At 43.2% G+C, this 26,562-nt stretch overlaps 1 protein-coding gene across 4 annotated transcripts in view; it reads right to left on the reverse strand.

Moving 5' to 3' along the window:
* The window catches only part of KIDINS220 (kinase D interacting substrate 220), a 306,588-nt gene that overhangs the window by 100,043 nt on the left and 179,983 nt on the right, over window positions 1-26,562 (reverse strand). For all 4 annotated transcript variants that reach the window (XM_033937373.1, XM_033937372.1, XM_033937370.1 and 1 more), the window contains exons 18-21: window positions 21,090-21,230; window positions 20,128-20,371; window positions 19,887-19,975; window positions 4,942-5,086 (exon numbers count right to left, since the gene is read on the reverse strand). In XM_033937373.1, the coding sequence (XP_033793264.1) occupies window positions 4,942-5,086; window positions 19,887-19,975; window positions 20,128-20,371; window positions 21,090-21,230 (619 nt within the window). The remainder of the gene's footprint in view (window positions 1-4,941; window positions 5,087-19,886; window positions 19,976-20,127; window positions 20,372-21,089; window positions 21,231-26,562) is intronic.

The raw sequence follows: 26,562 nt of genomic DNA on the forward strand, positions 1-26,562 counted from the left end.
GCTACACCTGCTTCCAGCTCTGAGTTAGTAGCTGGCTAGAATTCACTGCTACTCTGCTGGGAAAGCCTTCTCCAAGGTGATCTTCGGGCTGCCAGTCAAACTTCACTGTCTGACAACACCTCCACCCCTGCGGACCACCGGATATGCACCTGAATAGGCGGAGGTACAAAAATGCAGCCAGCACGCTGTGGGACACCGCTGAGCCCCCTAAGCGCACCTAACAGTCTGTGCTCGAAAGAGCCCCCAAAATGTCAGTTTTGTTTAAAGAATATATTATATAAACTAGTGTTTAAGCCCGTTACATTAACGGGTGCTAGAATATATGGCTGTCTGTCTTTCTTTCTTTATGTCTCTCTCCCTGCTCCTGTTTCTTTCTTCCTTTCTTTCTGTCTTTCTCCCTCCTGCAATTTTTTTCTCTCTCTCCCTGGCACCCTTTGCCTGTCTGTCTTTATTTCTGTGTCTCTCTGGTCCCCTGTCTGTCTTTATTTCTGTCTGTCTCTCTCCCTAGCCTCCTTTGTCTGTCTGTATTTCTTTCGGTGTCTCCCCCCCCCCCCCCACTTTCCTTTGCAGAAGCAGCAGTGCTATTTCCCTTCCCCTCCAGATCCCTGTGAAGTAGTAGCAGCATTTCCCCCCACCCCCCCCCCCATTCCCTTCTCTCCCCCCCCCACTTTCCTTTGCAGAAGCAGCAGCGGTATTTCTCTTTCCCTCCAGGTCCTTGCTGAAGCAGTAGCAGCATTTTCCCCCACCCCCCATTCCCTTTTCTCCCCCCCACTTTATTTTGCAGAAGCAGCTGTGATATTTCCCTTCCCCTCCAGATCTCTGAGAAGTAGTAGCAGCATTTCCCCCCACCCACCCCCATTCCCTTCTCTCCCCCCCACTTTCCTTTGCAGAAGCAGCAGTGCTATTTCCCTTCCCCTCCAGATCCCTGTGAAGTAGTAGCAGCATTTCCCCCCACCCACCCCCCCATTACCTTCTCTCCCCCCCCCCACTTTCCTTTGCAGAAGCAGCAGCAGTATTTCTCTTTCCCTCCAGGTCCTTGCTGAAGCAGTAGCAGCATTTTCCCCCACCCCCCATTCCCTTTTCTCCCCCCCCACTTTATTTTGCAGAAGCAGCTGTGATATTTCCCTTCCCCCTCCAGATCCCTGTGAAGTAGTAGCAGCATTTTCCCCCCCCCACCCCCCATTCCCTTCTCTCCCCTACCACCACTTTCCTTTGCAGAAGCAGCAGCGGTTTTCCCTTCCCCTCCAGGTTCCTGCTGAGTAGTAGAAACATTTTTCCCCACCCCCCATTCCCTTCTTACCTTGAGCTGCCCTGCTCCGTTCGGCCCCTCCCCCTTCCCTTCCCGTGTGCTGGCCTGTTGCGGCTGAAGGTTTTTTTCGGCGACTCCTCCTGTTAAAACTCCCCCCCCTCCTCCTCCCGCAACCGCTCCTGTTCAAAGCGGCCTGCTGAGGTTCGCGGCCGCTGTAACGAACCTCGCAGGCCGCTCTCCAACTCGGTAGCATGTTCCCTCTGACGCGATTGCGATTGCGTCAGAGGGAACGTGCTACCATGTGGAGAGCGGCCTGCGAGGTTCGTTACAGCGGCCGCGAACCTCAGCAGGCCGCTTTGAACAGGAGCGGTAGCGGCTGTTGCAGGAGGATTGGGGGGGGGGGGAATTCGTGAGCGGCGGCAGGACCATGAGGCGGGATTGAGTTTTTCGGCTTCCCCTATCTGGGGAAACCGCCGTGCCGAACTGAGCTGCGCGTGGGGCCGTAGTAAGCGCGGGGTATGCTGCAGTCTTGGCGGCCACGGACATACGGATCATGGAAGCACGCTGATAAGACTGCGCATGCGCCGCCTACGGTTTTATTATATAGATAGGGGAAAAGAAAAGCAATCAGTTTCAGTTAGTGACCCCCCCAATGTATGGTGATAGGGGTTAAGTGAAAGGCGTTCTGACAAACGCTGGTCCCAGGTTCAGTTCCCTCACCGATGACTCACCAGAAAGTAGAATAAAGAAGGCATAGCCAGAGGTGTTTGCATAAAGAATATATTCTAGAAATAGACTTACAGAAAAGTAATATTTATAAGCATTACAATTAAGCAGAGAGCATTACACTTAAGCAGAGAGCAAAGCAGTCTCGCTGCCTTACAGAGTCCAGAAGGAAGTGTGAAGTTTCAGGGAAAGGCAGAGAAAGAAAGAAAGAGAGAGAGAGGGCCAAGACCTAGATAGATAGATAGATTGATAGCTCCATAGAAAAAGAGAGATCTATTGATAGAGCTGAGAGCAGGCTTTTATACCTTGGAATCTTATTCTGAATAGAGAAAATATTGTATCTCCCAGTATCTTTCTGTTTAGAATTTGTAAACTGTTTGAGACAATGGTTAATTTAATTGACAAAGGAGGGTGTAATATCTGCAAGCATGGTGATGGGATTAGGTCTCTGGCTTCTTTGTTTCTTGATCTGTGCACTTTGTGACATTTCCGCCCTGCGCGACGGTCATGTCAAAGTGAAACCCCGGTCTCAATCCTGTATTAGAGACCAGAGTCTGCCTAAGGACGATCAGGATGAAGATCCTGAAAACCGTGCTGCCTGTCCTGAGCCTTCTGAGCTGGAGCAATGCCCAGAGTATAAGTTAGCTCCACGACCCAAGAGAAGCCTGAGTCACACTAGGAGGTTAAACCAGGTTCCCAGTAGTATTCTGCCCGGCAACCTGGAGGGGAGCCCAAGAGCACGCAAGCTAGACACACACACACTGAGTGCAGGGCGTGGCCAAAAGCCTCTTAAGCAGCTCTCCAGAGCATTAAGAGGGAGAGCACACCAGGAGCTGGCAGAGAAGGTTCTCCGGGCCAGGCAAAGGCCAGACCCCGCTCCAGAACCTATGGAGTGCGAGGATTCCCTGCCTCAAGAGCCAGCCGAGCAGCTGGGTATGGTGGAAAACATGGAACTGGATGAATGGGGCATGCCTGAGACCGATACGGAGGAAGCCATGGATGTAGGCTTGGCAGCTTTCCACTAAGGGAGGCAGGTACGGAGCTGCATAAGAATAATAAGGGAAAAGATTAATGGAAAGCTATTTTTGATGTTTTTTTTTGTGTAAAGACAAGCCCAGAGCAGTGCTGCAGCAGCCTGATTAACTCACTATACTACAGCTGTGCAGAAGCTCAGAGGAACTGGAGAAGGTTTACTGGCTTGTGAAGCAGTTTCCCAATTAAGCCACCTAAGTTCTAAGGACTCACAGAATTGGGGTAGGAACCCCGAAGAACCAAGGGTTGGGTTTCAGAGGGAGCTTATTGAAGCTAGATATTGAAAGGGGATCCAACAATTCTGTGGCCCAGCAGTGGGAAAGACTGTAAGCTAATTAGTGCTGAAAGAACAAGACCCTGCAGTGAGGCTAGAGTTTTTTTTTTGCATGTTTTAAGTTTACTTTATGATAGAACCTGTAAATACCTGGTGAAGAAACCGGATTGTCTTGAATTGAAAGTCCAGGGTGCAAGCGCAGTTCTTAAGGACTTCCTTTGGGACTAATTTTGATGTGTTTCTTCAGAGACTGTGTTTCCATGCAGGGAGAGCAGTAAAACCGGGACTATGAATTTACCTGATAGCAGCCCTGCGCTGCTTTCACAGAACTGAGTGTAAGACAAAAGTCTTTTATTTGTGTGTTTTTTTGAACAGGGAAACATGGACTTTAATGATTCCTTATCTGAATTTTGAGTTTTCTAAGGATTATGTGTTAGGCAACAATTAAACTGGACACATTATTTTTGATTCAACTAGACTCGCTGTGTTTGATTTGAGCGAAGACTAAGATATTGAGGCACCAGTGAGGTCTCCCCCTTTGGGAGCCACGCCAGGGTTGTGCTACCCCCTATCGGCGGTCCTCCTTAATCTTACAGAGGCCCCGGCAGGTGACAACTTGGACCTAAGCACCCTCTTAATCAGACATTAACACCTTTTAGCTAGTCATGATTCAATCAGGGAAACTTAAAACCATATCAGGGAAACTTAACACAGTCTCCCTGCACTAAGGGTCTATCTGCCTTCCCATGCCAGAGCCAAATTGATATAATCTCCCATAGGCCTCTAGGCTGACAGACCCCTGCTTAGCAGACGGTGAGATCACCTCAGGGACGGCCCTGAGCTCCAAAGATTACTATGCAGACTGGCTAACAGGTACCCAAAAGGGATCAGTATGTCAGCTACAGACCGAAGTCTGTGAATTCATAAGCAGGCAGAGCCTCCACATTTCCATAGACATGAAAATACCCGGAAAGGGGATGAAATTATGTCAAAGTAAAATAATAGAAATGAGGAGAGCAGAAGGAAAGACTGTTAGAGGTCGCTAATCTGATCTTTGAAATACACTGGAGGCAGAGTGAAAAATCCAGAGTAGATTCCTTTAGCGATCCATGAGAGTATGGGGAAATAACCCTGTTGTCTAGAATGTCTCACCTATTGCACTGGAAATGACTGTAAGCTTGTTGAGAATTGAGTAGGAATGCCATATGAGAAAAGGAAAGCAAAGAGTTGAGAGAGTGATAAAAATAAGACTACAAGGGTAATAAGTTAATGTGCACATATGGAGGTGAAAGTGGCTTTAAATAGAAAAGATTGAGACTATCACCTCCAGCTAAGAGGAAGCACTCTCTATCACTGTTTTAGTCTGTAGGCTTTGAAAATTGGCACAAAAGTGAAAATAGAAATATATTTTCACTTTGAAAACTGCCCAAGCCAACACTTGCATTTCAATTTATTTATTTTTTTTTGCAGGTACTTATTCCAGCTCTGCTAAATGTGGGTTAAAGAACATGTATTGTGGAATAAAGCATGGTTTTAACCATACAGAACAGTACAGGGCAGAATATTTTCAAATTTTATCAATACGAATGGTTTTCAAAATTAACAATTTTTTTATTTTAAGATTAAACTGTTCATATACAATGCTCTCTGATATACCAACCTGTAACGGAAACAATGTTCAGTAACCTTCTCATAGTCTGAGGACTAATGTCGCTGAACCAATCTTCTGTCACCATCAGTTTGGTAAGATCAAATGACATCTGCCGCGTAATAGTACGTTGCATTTGACGTCTTCTGTATGTATCCTGAGGATGAAACAAAAATTCTTAGTAATATCCTAATTTAAAAAAAATCTAGAACCACAGCAATGTCTCTCAGGTGGCCAATGGATAACATACATAAAATTCATCAGCAAAGCCAATGAATTGCTAATGGATGGAAAATGCAAGAGAGGCAAGGGCTCCAAAATTGTGTCCTGTCTATTGTCTTCCCTGCTTAACTGCAATGCAGTGGGTAAGGGGCGTGTAGCATGGTGCACGTTTCTGGTTCGGGATGGTCCTGAGAACTTGCTGCTCTCCAAGTCTCAGAATCTTCATATGGAGAACCCATTATATAAAATTTACACCAAATCTGCCTTGATGCCTAAAGAAGCTACTTCAAAAACCTTCGATAACACCATATCCACCCTGCAGTCCTGAGAATCTTTAAGCATCACTCTTCCTTCACTAGGGAGGGCTATGCGCTTGGTGACCCAAGCCATTGCCAAGTCTATCTTTGGCTGCTCAAACAGCTGAAGCAATTTAGGTACCAAGGATAAAGCTTAGACATTGCTTTCTGGAGTTTCCCACTGCTCTCCAGATCAGTGAGATCCGGATGCACAGGAAAAAAAGGATGCCAGAGCATTAAAATGGTTCATGAACATATTCTGAGAAGTGGAAGACTGACCTTCCAGCTTCAGTTCTTTCATGGCATCCTAAATAGAATGGTAGATGGAGACCAACTTAAACAGATGGCATATGGAGAGGTCATCACTTGGATCAGGGCTCCCCGAGGCATCCAGCTTAACTGTTCCACAAATGGGATCAGTGTAATCCAAGATGGAAGCAGTGTCTAGAGACAACAGAGGCATAGTATCGGTGTGCTAACTAATACAATCTAGGTCCGCAGGAACCTGGGCACTAGGGACCTTAGCAATGACCTCTGCAAAAAGAGGTACTGGCTTGGAGCCTGCCGGCTGTGCCATGTGGGCCGGGTCCATAAGATATGCTCTCTACATGAGATGGACAAATTCCATGGAAAATCCACATCCAGGGACTGAACCTGACCTCTGACAGACCCTGGATGATGCCTTCAAGGGGTCCCCAGACTTGGTGTGCTTACTCTTTGTGTCGCTGCCAGAAACAGGTAATGAGTGGGATTCTCTGTCCAATTTCCAGACTCTCTTTCCAGGGGGGTCTCTCCAAGTACTGCACCAGACATCCTGTATTCGTGTATAAGATTTTTGTTACCTCTAGAACAGGGATCACAAAGAACCTCCTTGAGGGCCGCAATCCAGTCGGGTTTTCAGGATTTCCCCAATGAACATGCATGAGATCTATGTGCATGCACTGCTTTCAATGCATATTCATTGGGGAAATCCTGAAAACCCAATTGGACTGCGGCCCTCAAGGAGGGACTTTGAGACCCCTGCTCTAGAAAGTCTGTTTTGAGAATGCCCACTTGGACGTTTTGACTAGTAAGACATCCAAGTGCTGGTTTATGTTGTCTTTTGGATGTCTATCTGTTTTGAAAATGAGCCAAATTGTCTTTGGCTCCTCCCACATAGCAGAGGAACACAGAGTCCCCTACAGATTTTCTTTCTGCAGGCGAACTGTGCAATAGTGTTTCTCATCTGCTCTGCTTATTTTTTTCTTATTTTCAATGCAGTTTTTGCGGAGCTGGACTGCAGCTTCACAGGGCAAGCTTCGGGTAGACCTGTGGAGCCAGCCTGCTGTGTGCCACCTCTGAACTTGGGGTCTGTTCCCCTGGGAGCAAACTTGCTTGCTGAACTTTTTAGAGGCTTAAGCGCAGGCTGAATGCACCCTGAGTAAGAACCCTCAGGGTATTGAAGTACAGGCCTTGTTTTCCCACCCTCGATCACATGTTGAGGTTCCAAGAGGGCAGAAGTTTTGGTAGGGGTCCATCCAACTGGCAGCCCGAAGATTCTGAAGACTGGACTGTTTATTGAAATTCGGAGGCAGAAATTCATTTCCCTTCACTTCAGCTGCAGAGAAAGAGTTGATAGGCAGGATATGCAGAGACTGAGTACATCCCCATTAATTCCTAAGGGAAAATTGGGGTGGGGGGTGGGGGGAGGGTCTAAAAAAGTTGTTTTGGCATGTTCTGTTCCAAGTATACTGTTTCTTCCCAAACATAAATGCCAGATTATATTGGTGCAGAATATATACTAGTACTGTCTAAAACCCTGATGCCAAATCCAGACTGGTGAAATACTTGGCTCCTTTGATGGTGGTAAGGCTCTGATCCAGCTTAAGTCATCTGGACAGAGGAACATACTTGTTCAGCTGTTTGTAAACCATGAGCCATTACACTGTTGCTTGGACCCTGACCGCTTTCTCTGGCTGTCCAGTCACAGAATCCACAAATAAGTCTAGAAGAGGATGAAAGAATTCAGAGCTTGCAGCCCTCTCGAATGATGTCCAGCATCCAGTGGTCTGAGCAAATCCTCGTCCTGCCTCCCAGTAAACTGCCAAACTTCCTCTTATCTGTGGGAATTCAGCGACTGGCCTGGCATCACTGGGGCTTCTTGGAGGCTGCTGAGGGGTGAGACCTGAGGGTGGAACTCGCCTGGAGCCTCCAAACCTCTGTTGAGCCCTGAAATGATCTCTGAGCAGAGGACCACATTGAGGACTGACAAAACTGTTGAGAAACGTGAAAGGAATCTCAACCTGTCCTCCCAGGGGTACATGGTCTACTGTCTGGCAAGGACTTAGGGCGATGATCTGCCACACTGGCCATAAGATAATTCAATCCCTTGCCAAAGAGCCTCTGGCCCTTGAAAGCAGAATATCCCACCCATTGCCTAATCCTAAGCATTCTAAGGGCACAGACAGAATAAGCATAGACCTTTCTCATGACTCTGAACAGGCCATAGAGAACATCTGCTACATGATCCACCCCCAAAATTAGCAACTAGGGGTAGGTGTCCTCCTCACTGAAGGAGCCTCACGCAAAATAGTATAGCAAGCGTGTGCAATAAAGACAGCTGCTGCCATCATCTTCAGCCCCAAAGCCAAGACCTAAAACTGTCTTTTGAGGTCTAAATCCACCCTGTGGTCTCTGTGCATCCTTTAAAAACACTCCACCTTCACTAGGCAGAGAAGTATATTTGGTAACTTATGCTACCAACCTTAAGTGGGACAAATAGCTGTTAGAAATCAGGAGCCAGCAGATACAACTTTGACATAGTCCTAGTGACCCACAAGGGACCCTCCGGAATCTCCCAATGCTCCATTAGCATCGTTGTAATGTCTGGATGCAAAAGAAAAAAAGTAGTCTGAGGCTTAGAGCTGCTCATGACGGAACACTGAGCAGCAGAGATCTATAGGGGTTCAAGCTTTAATACTCGCAAAGATTCTGTGATGACCTCCAGCAAAACCACTGGCTTTAAAAGGCAGCATATACCGTCGGGTCCTCTCCCTGGTCCAGGGTTGCCATCAACTCCTGACTGGTGGCCCTCACCTAAGACCCTAAATCCTCCAGAACTGAATCCTCCTCTTCTCTCTGAACACACGACCAAAACTCTTGTCCACGCTCTCATCGCCTCACACTTAGACTACTGCAACGTACTTCTCTCGAGCCTCCCGCACACCTGTCTCTTACTTCTTCAATCCGTTCAAAATGCTGCTGCATGACTCATATTCTGTGAGAGCCACTATTCTCACATCACCCCTCTCCTCAAGTTGCTTCATTGGCTCCCTGTCCATTTCAGAATACAGTTTAAACTCCTCTTACTGATCTATAAGTGCATTCACTCTGAAGCCCTCCCCCCCCCCACCGATATCTCTCCTCACTCATTTTCCCCTAGGCTCCCCCCTCACCCCCCGTGATCTCCGCTCATCGAGCAAGCCCTCTTATCTGTACCCTTCTCTTCCACTGCCAACTCCAGACTCTGTCCTTCTTTCTTGTGGCGCTGTATGCCTGGAACAGGTTGCCTGAATCAATATGTCGTGCCACGTCCCTGGCAATGTTCAAATCCAAGCTAAAGGCCCACTTTTTTGAAACTGCTTTCAACTCTTAACTCCCCCTCACTCTCCCCACTATAACCTCCCCAACCAACCTGCTGTCAGATACCTATACCCACTATAACCTCTCCAACCCTGAAATGTCTAAATCAGATTGTAAGCTCTTCTGAGCAGTGAGCAAGGGACATCAACGCCTCTTTGAAAGCTCATGGCTTGAAAAATAATAAACATGCAAAAATGACACCAGCGCAAGGTTTTAAAAATTATAATTAAGATTTATTGAATTATTGTTTCTATTTTTCCATTATGATATCAAAAGAATCATAATTGCTTAACAGTTGCGCTAATGGGAGATTGTTATAGTTGCCAAATGCTGGCCTTCTCATAACGAGCTCATCTTACTATCTCATTTAATTCTATTATATACTTTTGCCTCAGTGACATCATCAGGTTTGACAACCAATAACATAACATGGGTGGTCTTAAAAGTTAGACAAAGAAAAATTCCTCCATGTTTCAATGTTAGACAGTTTTAGAAAATTACTTTTGATTTCTGAATTAACATTATAACATTATAACATATTCAAGAGAATCTACAATTATTAACAGGGTGCTGAAAAGTTCTCAAACTCTCCCTAAATTGAAAGGTTCAAATTACATAGCCTTAGCCTGGAGGAGGAGAAGGGGCTGGTCCCCCTCTCCTCCTAAGCTAACAGTCTCACACACAAAGAGCAGGAGTCTCCGACTTAATTACTTCCAGATGTTGCTGTAGGATTTCTTTAGGTTGCAAAGATATATATATGTTTTTTCAAAACTCATTCTTTTGTTCAAATACACAGTCATACAATTCACTCCAATCATATTTGTTTCATTCATACTTGCTTGGCCAAGCTTCCATTCAATAAATCATAATTTTCATTCAAAACTATATCTAATTCAGTTTGGGACACGTTATCTTTCTTTACCAGTCTAAAGCAAGCACATGTGGTATTAATTAACACCACGATGCTAAGAACAAAGACCTGGACACACAAAATGGATTCCTCAAAATGAGCAGATATAGCAAAGACAGAGAACTCAAAATGGATTCCTTTCTGATCTGACCCAACAGCAAAATACATTAAAAAAACACCATTCTTTCCCTTATATTAATCTATAGTGCGTTTTTCTGGCTTTAGCTACATATTATTCAGATTTTTATTCACCTGTTTTTCATACACTTCTATTTAGGCGTGGCCCTAACTGACACAAATGCTTGTATCTAACTAGAATTACCCAGAATCATACAAAAAAATAGGCACTTCTGTAGAAAAACTCCACAAAAATACTGCACTTATCATGTTCTGACATCCATTCCATTACCGTCCCATAAACATCACCCCCTGCTGGCCATGAGACACTACTCCTCAGCAGGGACTGTCTATTGTATGTTAAAATGTACAGCGCTGCGTACGCCTTTCAGCGCTATAGAAATAATAAATAGTAGTAGTAGTAGGGAGTAAAGGCAATGATGCTGTCCCCAATCATCCCAGTCCTTCTCTCCGACGGGACGTCCGGTTCTTGCGGATGAACCTTCAGAGTGGGAACTGTGCTCTGCGAGAGACGACCCCCATGTACAACTGGTGTAACTCCAGACGGTGCAGATAGCCTTATGTTTGAAGCCTATATGGTTAGCAGGGTCTAACGAAGTCAGGGATAAAGCCCTGAACAGGATGCCCTGAGGACCCCTGCAGAGACTCCTCTTGTCTCCTTGTGGGCCCCTTGGCATCTGAGTCACTATTCAAAGGCTCTAGGGGGGATTTTTGACCCCCACAAATGACACATCTGTGACTTCAACACCCTAGAGGGACCAGAGAAGGCTAAGCTCCCATTGCCTCCCTCATGTACCCAGCGGCATGTGGAACACAGATGCTCCTTGGCTGGCCATCCAGTACAAATCTGGCATGAATCAGGGTAAAACAGTATTAGGAGTCCATCTCTAGCAATTTTAATCAAAATTGAGGTGTTTTGAGGCAGTTAGAGGCTTTTAAAATCAAATCGGGAAATCCAAGATGGACACCGTGGCAGCATTTTGGTGCCAAAAATAGCCTGGGAGAGCTAAAAGTTCAAACAATTCAGGGAAGGGGTTTTTGGAGGTGGGGAATCCTATACCAAGCCCCATACCCCCCTCCCCAAACTACAATTAAAGACCTCCCACAGGCTACAATAGACTGTATTCACAGTTTGGTTGGTGCTGTGTCTGCATCAACTGAAACAGCAGCTGGCTATGGGGAAGACTACTGCCTCAGATAAGCACGTAAAAATAGTCCAAATGGTTGTTTCTTCAGAATGCCAGTCAGACCCTGAGAAACACCAGACCCCTATAGCTTCACAGATGAATTATCACACCATACCATTCCAACTCTTGTATCTAATAAATGTCAGCTAGGAATCATTGCGGCTTACATAATATTAGAAATGCTACAGAGAGAGACATCAAGCAGGAAATTGCATGGGAGATATCATGCAGGTAGCTACATAGGAATTGGTCAGAGCAGTGAGGAGAAATTATGTGTTTTCAGCACTTTCATGAATTGGAAGTATAATAATAATATTAATAATAAAGCTTTATTTATATCCCGTCATACCCTTTTCAGTTCTAGATGGTATACAGTAGCGGAAAAGTACAAAGTGTTTGTGGGTGTTTGTCAAAGGCTGCCTAGGAGGTGAGGGGGGGAGGATACATCCAGCATTCGATAAAGTTCTTACAGAGTCACAAAGCCTGCGCTTAAGCTCTGGAAACAACCAGGAGTGACCCACCAAGAGTACTACTACTACTAATAATAATAACAACTTTATTTTGTATACCGCAAGTACCACAAGCAGTTCAGAGCGGTTTACAGAGGGAGAGATTGCACAGACAGCGATGTTACAGAGAATAGTTTCAAATTACATTGGTGTCAGGGATGCAACAAGTATTTCAGAGGCACAACAAGGCAGGAAGGAGTCAGAGAAATTTATCAAAGAGATAGGTTTTAATTGATTTCCTAAAGGATTGGTAGGAGGGTTGTATTACTATTTAAAAAGGCTTACCAAATACCTTCAGTCACTATCCGCACTGGACAGAATGCCAGGAAATCAAAATAGTATACATATTAAGTTTTATTACCTATATACAATATTTCTAGCCATTTTATTACATATATACAATATTTCTAGCCATAATCATTGATTAAGTACAGAGTTTGAATTAATACGTTACCGGTTATTACATCATTATTCTGTCACTTTCCATACGATCAGGAGGCTTACTCACAAAATGTCATCACACAGCTTGTCAGTAGTGGAAATGTCCTCTCTTACAGGTTTTTTTCTTTCTAGGGGAAGCAGTATTTATCCCCCTATCCTTGTGGATTGAGTTAACTGAATGCTGGGGTGATGTTTACCAATTAGTATGTGTTTGCCTCATGAGCTAATTTCCCATCCCCTTCCTAGTGAAGGATGTTTACCAATTAGTATGTGTTTGCCTCATGAGCTAATTTCCCATCCCCTTCCTTGTGGATGTTTACCAATTAGTATGTGTTAATACCAATCTGACTACACATCCCCCCTCTTATGGATTAAGCTAACTGAATGCTTGTGGATTGAGTTAACTGAATGCTTGTGGAATGTTATGTGTTAGCCTGCCTGAGGACCTGCTCAATAGGTGCTGAAAAGTCCTTGCTCGTTCTCATAATACTTGTGTTTCCTTGTAACAGCTATCATGGATCCTAGGCAGTGTCACTCAATATTAATCTTTCATACCATCCGTTTCACAATCGTGTCACATTCGGTCCTTATTGAGCGATACTGCCATAGGATACCATCGTGGGTCGTGTTGGTTTACAGCATAGTCCATAAACCACATAACAATTCCACAAGGACAGAACAAGTATTATTATGGTTAGTATAATTACTAATCTGGTGCTCTATTATGCTTTTGTTCAAATTCCTTATGGACTGATTTATCCTACGGGATCCTAGTATTAACTTTCCCAACTTTAAATCCCAATTTGGAATGGAAAAGTTGTTCTCCCAGAATACATTTGTTCTAAATCCTATATCAGGTGTTCAAACATAAGTTTGATTCTGCCAAAGAAGTGTTGACATATTGTGTAAGCATCCTGCAAAGGGTACTATCATTTTTTGGTATTATTGGCTCATTAATCACCACACATATTACGCGTGGTGCTATTTCAATAATATAGTCCATTCACACACATCATATATTATTGATTGTAATTTACAAATTCGCCCTTGCAATGTGGAGTCACAAAATGTTAAAATTAAATTTAGGTGCCCAGAAAAATTGCTTCTGAGGTTCCCCTAGTATGAGGGGTAACACTACATATTTACACATGAGTATCATTACATTGTATTAAACACGGTCCTCCATATCTGCTCATTTCTAGTGTGTTCATTGCTTTTAATCTGTAATCGCTGCAAGTTCTCTTGTTGTCACATTTGCAATGATACATCTGGAGTTAGCGCTGCAAGTGAAGTTATCTTGCTTCCGATTCATTGAAGAATGCTTCCATCTCCATGACGTAACGACCCCTTCTTTAATTGTAATACGTCGCCCGGGGGCAGCGCCTCTTACCCCATACCATATTCCAAGGATTCCAAGGCATACGCATATCTGCAAGTTTCAGAAAACATTATTACTCTCTCAAATAACATTTTTCCTGAGGGACATATTCCCATTTTTCCACTCCCGGTTTCATTACAAGGAGTGCCTTATCTTTCCCGATTGCAATCACCTCCGCTGGTTCTGGAGGTCCTTTAGGATTGCTAATCCAGATTTTGGCTATGGACAGTTTCCCAATCGTCAAATTGGGGGTTACATTATCCCTCCACTGCCCATATTTGTCATCTGTAGTTAGTTTTTTAAGGGCCTCTTTCAAGAGTCCATTCATCTTCAATTAATCCCGCTGCCTGGGGATAATAGGGCATGTGATATACCCATTCAATATTATTTTCCTTAGCATATTCTTTTAATCATGTCTAAAGTCCTTAGAGTGCTCCATTGTGATGCAGAAGCACAAGGGAATGCTAATAATAATCTACAGCAGTACACATATATTTACATTTATGACTTTCGGGTAACGGTCCTATGAAACCCATTTGCCAAATCTGGGCTGGCAAATCGCCCCCTGCCCATGTGCCCCATTACCTTATGTGGTACTTCCCGTTCTTGATATGTTGACACACCGGACATTTTCCGATCACATGTTTGATCCCATCTATCGTCAAAGGAATCTCTCATTCCTGAGCCCACCTGTAAGTAGCTTTTTCTCCAAGATGTCCACTTTTCTGATGTGTCCAAATGGCTGTACCTTCCAACCATTCTTCCACCTTAGGAATTTCATTAGTAGTTGTTACAGAAATGGTAGCTGCGGCATCTGCTTGGGAATTAAACAATCGTTCCATTGAATCAACAGGCATATGTGCATCTACATGAAATACTGACACTATTGTCTCCTGTACAATTTTTTCTATGTCTTGCCACAATTCTTTACCCCACAGCTAACCAATTATGGGACTTCCACCCCATTAACCATGTAGCAAGACCATTAGCGACCGACCAGGAGTCAGAAAAAAAATATCCCACTCCCCATTTCACTGGGGATTCATGAGCATATACTGGCTTTATGATTTCCAGCTCTCCGTTAGGAATATTAGCTATTTTTTCGTGCAAAGTAGCTACCCCATGCTCACCTATTTTAGCTCTTTGAGAAATGTACCATTTCCATTTAATAATACTTTGTTTCTGAGCATATCCTACTCTATTTGACTTGGGATCAGACATTACCCATTGCATAATTGGAATTAGTGGCCGCAATAGTAATCTGTTCGGTCTCAGCCAACGCCCAATAACATGCTAAAAGTTGTTTTTCGAAGGGAATATATACATGTAATTCCACTTCCCCCTCTCTCATGGGCCACAAATCTACAGTGGTCTGTATGGCTTGTTTAGCATTTTCAAAAGCAACCTGCTGTTCTTCTCCCCACATAAACTCATATTTTTTACTAGTTATATTCTTTGGAGTGGGAAAATCTAATATTTTTCGTTTTGCTTTCTCTGTGATTTCCCTAGTATCCTCTATTCCACTGAATTCCTAAAAATTTTACCGACGTTGCCGGTCCTTGTATTTTTGTTGGATTTATTTAATTAATAAATCCAACTGCCCTTTCTTAGTTTGTATGTCAATATGTCAAACTCATGTAATTTACTATCTTGCTCTATCTGTACCTCAAGCTGAATTTAGAGTCTGACTTCTTTCCCTTATCCTGCATCTCCAAAATTGAGTCCACAGGTTTTTATTTTGTTTCGGTACGTTCCCCAAACAAACCGGAAACCTTATTTCAGACAATTTGTCTGTGTATCAATCGAACTGCTGAAAAGTCCGCGGCTAGCCTGCTAACAGTACTGAAGAAAAAAAAAAATTCAGGCTACATTAGGCAAACAGTTCCTTAATTACCTCCATTGTTCTTAACAGCATAGATCTACCTTGCAGAAACTCTTTCAAACTTAAATCAACATACTTAAACTTTCTTTGTTTCCTGAACATCACCCGATCCATCGGGGCAACTTTTTTTTTTTTTCTAAACTTGTACAAGAACAATTGGTTCTGCACTTCCCAGAACCCAGAGCAACCACATCACCTGATTTATCGGGGCAACTATTATTTCTCTAAACTACATCACCCGATCCATCGGGGCAACTTTTTTTTTTTTTTTTAACTTGTACAAGAACAATTGGTTCTGCACTTCCCAGAACCCAGAGCAACCACATCACCTGATTTATCGGGGCAACTATTATTTCTCTAAACTACATCACCCGATCCATCGGGGCAACTTTTTTTTTTTTCTAAACTTGTACAAGAACAATTGGTTCTGCACTTCCCAGAACCCAGAGCAACCACATCACCCGATCCATCGGGGCATTTTTATTTCTCTAAACAACATCACCCGATCCATCGGGGCAACTTTTTTTTTTTCTAACTTGTACAAGAACAATTGGTTCTGCACTTCCCAGAACCCAGAGCAACCACATCACCTGATTAATCGGGGCAACTATTATTTCTCTAAACTACATCACCCGATCCATCGGGGCAACTTTTTTTTTTTTCTAAACTTGTACAAGAACAATTGGTTCTGCACTTCCCAGAACCCAGAGCAACCACATCACCTGATTAATCGGGGCAACTATTATTTCTCTAAACTACATCACCCGATCTATCGGGGCAATTTTTTCTAAACTGCATCACCCGATTTTTCGGGGCAATTTTTTAAACTTGTACAAGATCAAGTGGTTCTGCCCTTTCCAGAACCTTTTCCCATGACTCTGCTAATCGATGATTATTGACTAGTTCTTGTGCTATTAAATTATACGGTGCCTCGGTCCAGCTGGGCACCTCTATAGGTTCTTTTGAGGATTTCTCTCTCTTCCTGAACATTCCTGTATCACAAGAGCGCTCAGGTTTTCTTTAGAGAAATCCTGCCGACTACGCCAATTAATGTATTACTATTTAAAAAGGCTTACCAAATACCTTCAGTCACTATCCGCACTGGACAGAATGCCAGGAAATCAAAATAGTATACATATTAAGTTTTATTACCTATATACAATATTTCTAGCCATTTTATTACATATATACAATATTTCTAGCCATAATCATTGATTAAGTACAGAGTTTGAATTAATACGTTACCGGTTATTACATCATTATTCTGTCACTTTCCATACGATCAGGAGGCTTACTCACAAAATGTCATCACACAGCTTGTCAGTAGTGGAAATGTCCTCTCTTACAGGTTTTTTTCTTTCTAGGGGAAGCAGTATTTATCCCCCTATCCTTGTGGATTGAGTTAACTGAATGCTGGGGTGATGTTTACCAATTAGTATGTGTTTGCCTCATGAGCTAATTTCCCATCCCCTTCCTAGTGAAGGATGTTTACCAATTAGTATGTGTTTGCCTCATGAGCTAATTTCCCATCCCCTTCCTTGTGGATGTTTACCAATTAGTATGTGTTAATACCAATCTGACTACACATCCCCCCTCTTATGGATTAAGCTAACTGAATGCTTGTGGATTGAGTTAACTGAATGCTTGTGGAATGTTATGTGTTAGCCTGCCTGAGGACCTGCTCAATAGGTGCTGAAAAGTCCTTGCTCGTTCTCATAATACTTGTGTTTCCTTGTAACAGCTATCATGGATCCTAGGCAGTGTCACTCAATATTAATCTTTCATACCATCCGTTTCACAATCGTGTCACAAGGGTGCATTTGAAATGAGGGTAGATTCCATTTGACTGCTTGGAATGACAGTGTTCAATCAAGGAATCTCTTGTAGATACAGCCCTTTATGGAGGGGAAGGCCAACAGATAGGCATTGCGTGTGCGAGTGGTGCTTGGGAATACAAAGTGGTGTGACATGTAGATTGGGGATAAGCCTGTTAAGGTTTTGAAGCAAAGACAGGCAAACTTGAAGATGACCCTTGCCTCAATCAGCAACCAGTGAAGTTTTCTGTAGAACAGGCTTATATGATCTGACTTTTTTAGGCCATAGATGAGATGGATGGTAGTATTCTTGATGAGTCTCAGGCGCTTGATAGTCTGCTTAAAGGATCCCAAGTATATGATATTGCAGTAATCTAAGGTGCTTAAGATTAGAGACTGAACTAGCAAGCGAAAGGAGAGGAAATCGAAATAGTGTGATGGTACGGAGTTTCCGGAGGGTGCCAAAGCATTTTTTGACCTGAGCATTGGTATGGTCTTCAAAGATCAGACATCGGTCCAGGATGACTCCAAGGACTTTGATGGTAGAGTTGATTGGGTAAATAAGCCCTTTTAATTTCAAAGAGATATTCGTTAGCTTGTGGTTAGGGCTTGCCAGGAAGAGCTTGGTTTTTTCAGGGTTCAATTTTAGTTTGAATTGTGTGGTCCATTTCTCTACCATAGTGAGAACAGATGAGGTGAATTGTTCAGTTTCTTATGTCAGTGAGGTTATGGGGATGAAAATTGTAATGCCATCTGCATATATAAAAGATTTCAGTTTTAAGTTAGATAGCAGATGTCCCAATGGTGCCATGTATACGTTGAATAGAGATGGAGAGAGAGAGGGGAGCCCTGTGGAACTCCACTGGGATTGCACCAAGGTTGGGAGAAGGTTCTGTCGCAGTGGACCTAGTAGGTGCGGTTTTTTAGGAAACCTGTGAACCAGATTAGTACTTGTCCAGAAATGCCAATGGAATCGAGGCATCTTAGAGAATGTCATGGTCGACAAGGTCAAAGGCACTGCTTAAGTCAAACTGGAGTATCAGTGCTTTTTTCCAGAGAGAACAGGTGGAAGAGGTGATCGGTCAGCGACGCTAAGACGGTTTCCGTTCTGTAGTTTGTGTGAAATCCTGACTGTGAGTCGTGTAGAATGTTGAACTTCTCCAAATGTTTCGTGAGGTCAAGATTAACTAGACCTTCCATTAATTTAAGGAAAAGAGGTATGTTGGCGATAGGTCTGTAATTGGAAACCGAAGAGACTGGTTCCTTGGAGTTTTTCATAATAGGAGTCACTAGAATGTGGCTGAGTTCTGACGGGAAGTAGCCACTGGACAGGCAAAGAGAGACCCAGGTGAAGAGTTTGGCCTTGAATGGGGAGGAGGCTGTTTTCATGATAATCGGAGGACAGTTGTCTAGTAGGCAGTTGGATTTTGCATATTTGGAGGAGAGCTTAAGGAATTGGTTCCAGTCTCGGTTTTCAAAATGATTCCAGATCATATCAGCAGTTGAGCCTTCATTTCCTAGAGCAGATAGATTGATTGATAGGTCTGTGCTAGTAGCTACAAGAGACGTTTTCAAGTTACAAATTTTTGTGGCGAAGTGGTCGGCTAGGTTTGCTTTAGAGGGTGGGAGATCTGTATGGGAGCGTTTATGTAGGTTAATATCAAATAAGGAATTGACTATTCTGAAGAGTTTTTTGCTATTCAGCAAGGGAGAGTTAATTGTTTGGGAGTAATGTTTACTGCGCTTATCTTTAATCATTGTGCCCTGTGAAAGGTTTGCTCTCCCAACTACAGACTTCTAACACAGATAGTCTGTATCTTCTTACAGGTAGAGCTTCCCTAGGAGCACTTCAGCATTCAAAAAAGAACCACTTTTAAGAAGCAACCCCCCTCTCCCAGTGTGTTTTCCTCTCTCCTCCTTCCCTCTTTTATTTTTATTTAATGATGTAATTACAACCTTCCCTCCCCTTCTTCTCCCAAACCTGTGTACGTCCATATTTTCATCTATTCCATGTACAACCTTTTAATTTTATCCCCATTTTAAAATTTATATTAATATTTTTTTAGCTTTGTAAACCAGTCAGATACATGATGATGGTCAGTATATTAAAATGTAAATAAACGGACTTCTGAAGCACTGAAAAGCCTCAAAATCTGGATAAAAACCTGAAAATAATAAAGTAAAAGAGCAGATCTGAAAGACACCTTCCAACATAGAAGGAGAAACTGAGGAGCTACAGCACAGTCCAGTGATACAGGTTGGGGAGCTGAAAATTGTAGATGATGCTTCATACACAACTTGTGATTAAAGGTGAATGACCCACTGGTTCAAGGCTCATGCCTTTTGCACTAGAAACAGCAGTGCCTTCACCAATCAGACACCAGTACAAGTAATGTTATTTTGATGCTAATGGGAAGAGACTAGTTCTCCCAAAAAATCTTTAACTATTACAAAAATAACCGAATAATATTTAAGTTAGCTGCTCACTGTAAAGTAATTTTTACTGAAATACTTCAGATTATTTGCATTTTAGCAGTTTTACTTTTTCTATTTACTCACTCGTCTATTAAGAGCTGTTTTGCTGCCAAGTTTGCTGGTTTCAGCAAGGCTGTGCTGTGAAACCCTTCTGTCGACATCTTCATGTATACCTAAAATAAATTCACCAATGTTGCAATTAAAACCTATTGCTCAACCTCAAATTAGATGTTAAAGAATTAAGCTTTAGAAAGTTTTTATTAATCATGCACAGATTTAGAAGAAAACTCAATGATATAACTTGCTTTTCCAACCATTTTCTCACCTGTGTTGTCTGGATATGTAACTTCACCATTGGAAGTCGCTATTCCACTCAACTTTTTAGCATTGCTGAGCCCACGACTATTGAGGAAGACAGGCAAATGAACTATGTTCCGCATATAGTCATGCCCATTTATATTAGAATCTCGTAGGACACTGTTCAAATTCTGATTAATTGCTTTTATAATAATGTGGGGGTCACTTGCAAAAATGGCAATAAATGGACCTTTAGAAAACAGGATTCGAACCTAGGAAACCAAGAAAAAAAGTGAGAGAAGGTCAAATTACCATATAACCTGTAAATTGAAAACTACCAGTACAATATTTTGAAGGCCTAAAGAACTAAGCATTGGTTTTGACCCTATAAGTCCTCAGTTAAAAGGAGAGCTTTAATCAATTTCACTTAGTCTGTATATGAAAAACTTAGTCTGTATATGGAAAACACTGAACTCTACAATATATAGACTAATCAGAACAACCTCAGATATTCTATGTAAATAGCTTTGGCTCAATTGCTTCCATATGTGATTAGGAATATCCTGAAAACTTGATTATTGTATATTCTTAAGGACTACAGGTTTTCCAACCCCCAATGTAGAAGAGTTCACTGTCATCCAAAAATGGATCATGGCAGTTTCAAACTTCAAGACTTCTCTCTACCAGTTGGCTCTTCACAACCTCACAAACAGCATCAATAAGCAGTTTTAACAAAGAAACAATCAAATATAACCAGGGACTTTTAAAGCCAGTAGACATACATCTCTTTAATGCAGCCACCTATGGAAATTCCCTGAAAGTAGAATCCAATAAAAACCTATGTGGCATTAGTTTTGTATATAACCAACTGTAAAAGGGTAGATACCTGATAAAAACTTGAATCAATATTTTGAAATAATACATCTTGTTTAAGGGAAAAGCAATAAGATTATAATCAGCCAACATAATTTCAAAGGAGTAAAAACATACTGTATCAAGCATCTGGAGAACCTTGTCTTGTTCACATGCATCCAGTCCATCAATAATCACCACCAGTCTGGTCTGGTTTTGGGTAAAGCCGTCAATGGTCTTTGCCATTTTAGCCATTAATTCCACTTCCCACTTCAGCACCTTTAAAAAAAAATAATTATTATAAGTAAATAAAGTTGCTAAATGCCCTATCACGCTGGTTCTGTGGTTGAAGATGTTATCTAAAATACCTTCTTCATCCATCTCCTACAGGACCCTTAGTTCTCACCTCTGACAGCATAGAAACATAGAAACATAGAAATAGATGGCAGATAAGGGCCCACGGCCCATCTAGTCTGCCCACCTTAATGTCCCTCCCCTACCTTTGCCCTGTGAATAGATCCCATGTGCCGATCCCATTTGGCCTTAAAATCAGGCACGCTGCTGGCCTCAATCACCTGTAGTGGAAGACTATTCCAGCGATCAACCACTCTTTCAGTGAAAAAGAATTTCCTGGTGTCACCTCGTAGTTTCCCGCCCCTGATTTTCAACGGATGCCCTCTTGTTGTCGTGGGACCCTTGAAAAAGAAGATATCTTCCTCCGCCTCGATGCGGCCCGTAAGATACTTGAACGTCTCGATCATGTCCCCCCTCTCTCTGCGCTCCTCGAGCGAGTATAGCTGTAATTTGTCAAGCCGTTTTTCGTATGGTAGATCCTTGAGTCCCGAGACCATCCGGGTGGCCATTCTTTGCACCGACTCCAGTCTCAGCACATCCTTGCGATAATGCGGCCTCCAGAATTGCACACAGTATTCCAGGTGGGGCCTCACCATGGATCTATACAATGGCATAATGACTTCTGCCTTACGACTGACGAAACCCCTTCGTATGCAGCCCATGATTTGTCTTGCCTTGGACGAAGCCTGCTCCACTTGATTGGCAGACTTCATGTCCTCACTGACGATTACCCCCAAGTCTCGTTCTGCTACCGTTTTTGCTAGGATCTCGCCATTAAGGGTATAAGACTTGCATGGATTCTGGCTGCCCAGGTGCATAACTTTGCATTTTTTGGCATTGAAGTTGAGTTGCCATGTCCTAGACCATCGCTCCAGTAGGAGTAGGTCGTGCATCATGTTGTCGGGCACTGAATCTTCGTCTGTTGTGCATTTGCCCACTACATTACTCAGTTTGGCGTCATCGGCATATGTAACTGATGCACCTCATTAGCTAGAAGATGCCTGCTCTGAAAATAAGCCTTAGTGTCACAACTTTGGCTTTCAGGGGTTGAAGCAGTGCCAGTAGCCATCTTCTCTCCCTTTCTGCCACCATCAGACAGGAAACTCACACTCAGGTTTCCTGCATCTTAGCACTGTGGCATAAACTACAGCATTAGCATCTGTGTTCTCTCCCACCCATCCCCCGGTAGCCTTATGCTAGTTTTTATATAACTCTAAGTTGTGTTAATGCTATTCTCACATCCTAGAATGGAAGATTAGGTTATCACCTTCTATCACCTTCTTTCTGTTAGTTTCTGGAGGATTCAGTATACTAGGTGTTCAATCCCTTCTTGCAATCCGAGTGTTGCAGAAATCCAAATACTTTTCTGAGCACATGCTCCTTCCACCTTAGAGAGAGAGTAGAGTCCCCTGTAGTTCAGCCCCAAAGCCAAACAACATATCTGAACAAATTCATGACAAGGAAGAGTGGGTACTAGGTAAGCTCCCCAGCAATATAAACAATTTGTGAACTGGTCTGCAATAAACAGGCACAAAGGCAACACAGAAAAACATTGAGGAACAATGCAGAACTAACCTGTTGTGTGCAACGAGTACCCACATGAGATAGCCTTCAGTAATACATACTCACAGAAGTGGAAAACCTTCTACAGGATCCGTCAACTGGCTGGAAGATCCTGAAGCCTGGAAGGAGAATACATGAAGCATAAAGCAGGCGATTCAGAATAAGTGAGAGGGTGGGCCATACTGAATCCTCCAGAGACTAACAGAAAGAAGATTATCGAAGGTGAAAACCTAATCTTCAATTCTGTTACGTCCCTTACGGATTCAGTACGCCTAGGTGACATATCAAACCAATGAGAGCGTCTAGGGAGAAACAGAAAAGCCTGCCCGTACCACCGAGGTCCCAAAAGCATCATCAGAATGAGCCACCACATTCACCTGGAAAAAACAGGTAAAGGTAGGAAGAGAGAACCAAGGAGCCACCCTACAAATTTCATCTGAAGAAAACATGCATGGCTCCATCCATGAAGCAGCAACACTTCTAATGGAGTGGGTCTGAAGGGAGACCGGCGGCAGCTTGCCATGGGTGACATCAGTTGCGGAAATGGCCATACAAATCCATCAGGTGATCGAGATCATAGACATTGGCTGAAAATGCCGAAGTGGAGCAGTCAGGACAAAGAGATCAGATATCTGAAAATCATTAGACTTCTCCAAAAGAGGAGCAAGACTCTCTTGACACAGGCAAATGAACCTCCAGGGTGACATGGAAAGCAAAAACTACAGTCGGTAGAAAGGAAGGTACAGTACGGAGAACAACTCTGGTGACTGTAATATGGAGAAAGGGTTCTCCAAATGAAAGAGCTTGAGGCCGAGACAAAGGCAACCAGAAAGATAATCTGAGCATCCAGTTCAGAAAAGTAGCAGCCTTTAGTTGCTTGAATGAGGCTTCCACAAGGCCCTGTAGAACGATGGTAAGATTCTATGAAGGGAAAGGATGACGCATACACAGAGGTCCATCAATTATATGTTACATCAAACAAGGGATATTACATTAGTAATAAGGCTCCTAAGGCAGGCCATATGCGTGTCAAGCCATCGCACAGATTTTTCTCAATTGTGATATAAAATTGCACACCAACATCATTGAACATCTCCACTGTGGTTTATTTGTCTTTGGTCGAACTGTGGAGGTTTTCTCCTGGTTTTTCCAACTGTACATTGTCGACTCCAGCCACGTGCACCGCCAAGAGAGACAGAAGACGTAACTCCACCCAGTGAAACAGCATGTGAGCCTCCTGGCCCAAGGGAGTGCTTCTTGTGCCCCCTTGATGAATTACAAAAGCCACCGCCATGGTGTTGTCTGAGAACACTCGCACTGTTTTTCCTTCCAGAATGGGCTGAAAGTAACGTCAGGCAAATTGCCTGAAGCTCAAAATGATTAATCAACCAACACCACTGAGGAGGAGTCCACTGCCTCTGAATGGAGCGGTCCCCGTAGTGATCACTCCAACCCGACAGGTTGGCATCCGTCATAAGAGTTAACCACTCGAAGATCCGAAGAAGCTTACCCTGGTGGAAAGCCTCCCCCTGAATCCACCAGTGCAGACTTCTGCACGCTGATTCTGTCCAGGGGAGTGGCATCTCAAAGGGATGACGTTGTGGAGATGACTGAAAGAAGAGGGACTCTTGTAGATGTGGACATGTGTGCACTGGCCCAGAGGACCACCTCCAAGGAGGATACCATGGAACCCAGCACCTGCAGATAATGCCAGGATGTGGGAGCTGGAAGTTTCAGGAGATATCTGATCTGCTGCTGAAGTTTTAGACTGTATAGCTCAGGAAGAAATGCATGACCCTGCCGGGTGTCGAAGAGAAGGCCCAGATACTCCAAGATCTAAGATGGTGTCAACTGGTTCTTTTTGAAATTGACAATCCAACCCAAGCTCTGTAGCAGAGAGACCACCGTCTAAACCATACGGGCGCACCCGTGTCCAGAGCCCTGATCAACCAGTCGTCCAAGAAAGGATGGACCTGGATACCCTGTCTGCAGATAAAAAGACCTGAAGCGATCTTGAGGAGGGCAATGAAAATGGTAGGAGGTTTGCACCAGAAGACTTATGAGGAGAGACTGGAAGCCCTGAATATGTATACCCTAGAGCAGGGGTGTCAAAGTCCCTCCTCGAGGGTCGCAATCCAGTCAGATTTTCAGGATTTTCCCAATGAATATGCATGAGATCTATTTGCATGCACTGCTTTCATTGTATGCTAAGAGATCTCATGCATATTCATTGGGGAAATCCTGAAAACCCGACTGGATTTCGGCCCTCGAGAAGGGACTTTAACACCCCTGCCCTAGCGGAAAGGAGGGACAGGAGAGATGATTCAGACGGTCAAATACTTGAAAGGTATTAACGTAAAACAAAATCTTTTCCAGAGAAAGAAAAATGGTAAAACCAGAGGGCATAATTTGAGGTTGAGGGGTGGTAGACTCAAGAGTAATGTTAGGAAATTCTTCTTTACAGAGAGGGTGGTTGATGTGTGGAATGCACTCCCGAGGGAGGTGGTGGAGAAGAAAACGGTGACAGAGTTCAAACAAGTGTGGGATGAACACAGAGGATCTCTAAGCAGAAAATAATGGGTAATGAGTCCAGAAACAAATCCGGAGGCAGACTAAAGAAATCTATCTTGTGCTTCTCCCATTTATCTGAGGACATGTGAGTTCACTCCTGGTAAAACTGAGAAACGCGGCCCTCTGGAGGGCTGTTTAGGAGCAATAGCTACCTTGGATCCGAGTGCCTGAGGACATCTGGAATTGGAAGTGTTATCATGGGGACTGTAACCCTGGGAATATCTCTGGGAGGAAGAGCCCGAGGATCCCTGACGAAAATGGCAGGAGGAATTAAAATTACTACTGCCCCCTCCCGAAGACCAGCAAGACTTGTTCACAGGGAGAAACTTAGGACGGCAATCAGCAACATTGGCCATGAGGTCATTCAGACCTTTTCCAAAATGAAGCTGATCCTTGAAAGGAAGTCTGCTTAAAGTGGCCTTGGAGGCAGCGTCCCTGGCCCAAGGATCAAACCAAAGAGGCCGGCACGCAGACACTGCATAAGCACTAAGAAATCGAATGAGATTATAAACTACACTAAACTAAATTAAAGCTTAACTTTATATACCGGGTCATCAACCTAAGAAAGCATGACTCGGTTTACAACAATTACATAAAAACTAAAGAAAGCTTACAATGATTAAATAAAAACTAAAGAAAGTAATAGCAAATGTTTCAAAGAGATTCGTTTTCAAAATGTTTGGCAAAAAGAAAAGTTTGTGGAAAGATTGGAAAGAACTGGGGCTCCTCAGAATTAAGGGGAGCTCATTCCATAGTTGAGAAAGTTTAAAAGCCAGAGATTGACTGAAGATCTTAACTCCTTTAATTCCTTTTCTAGATGAAAGGGAGAGTTCGAATTGTTGGATGCCTCTTGCAAAGGAAAATCTGTAAGCATTCCATAATAAGGGAATGAGGGGAATAAAAATGCCATATAAAATTTTGAAAGAGATGCAAGCACATTTGAATTGAATTCTAAGATAAACTGGGAGCCAATGAAGACTCAGGAGCAAAGGGATCACATGGTCATATTTACTTTTTCCAAAGATCAGCTTCGCAGCATTATTCTGGATTAATTGTAATCTTTGGAGACAGATCTTTGTGATGCCAAGATAGATAGCGTTACAGTAATCTAGTCGAGATAATG

Source organism: Geotrypetes seraphini, chromosome 3, assembly GCF_902459505.1.
Source record: "Geotrypetes seraphini chromosome 3, aGeoSer1.1, whole genome shotgun sequence".
Taxonomy (NCBI): domain Eukaryota; kingdom Metazoa; phylum Chordata; class Amphibia; order Gymnophiona; family Dermophiidae; genus Geotrypetes; species Geotrypetes seraphini.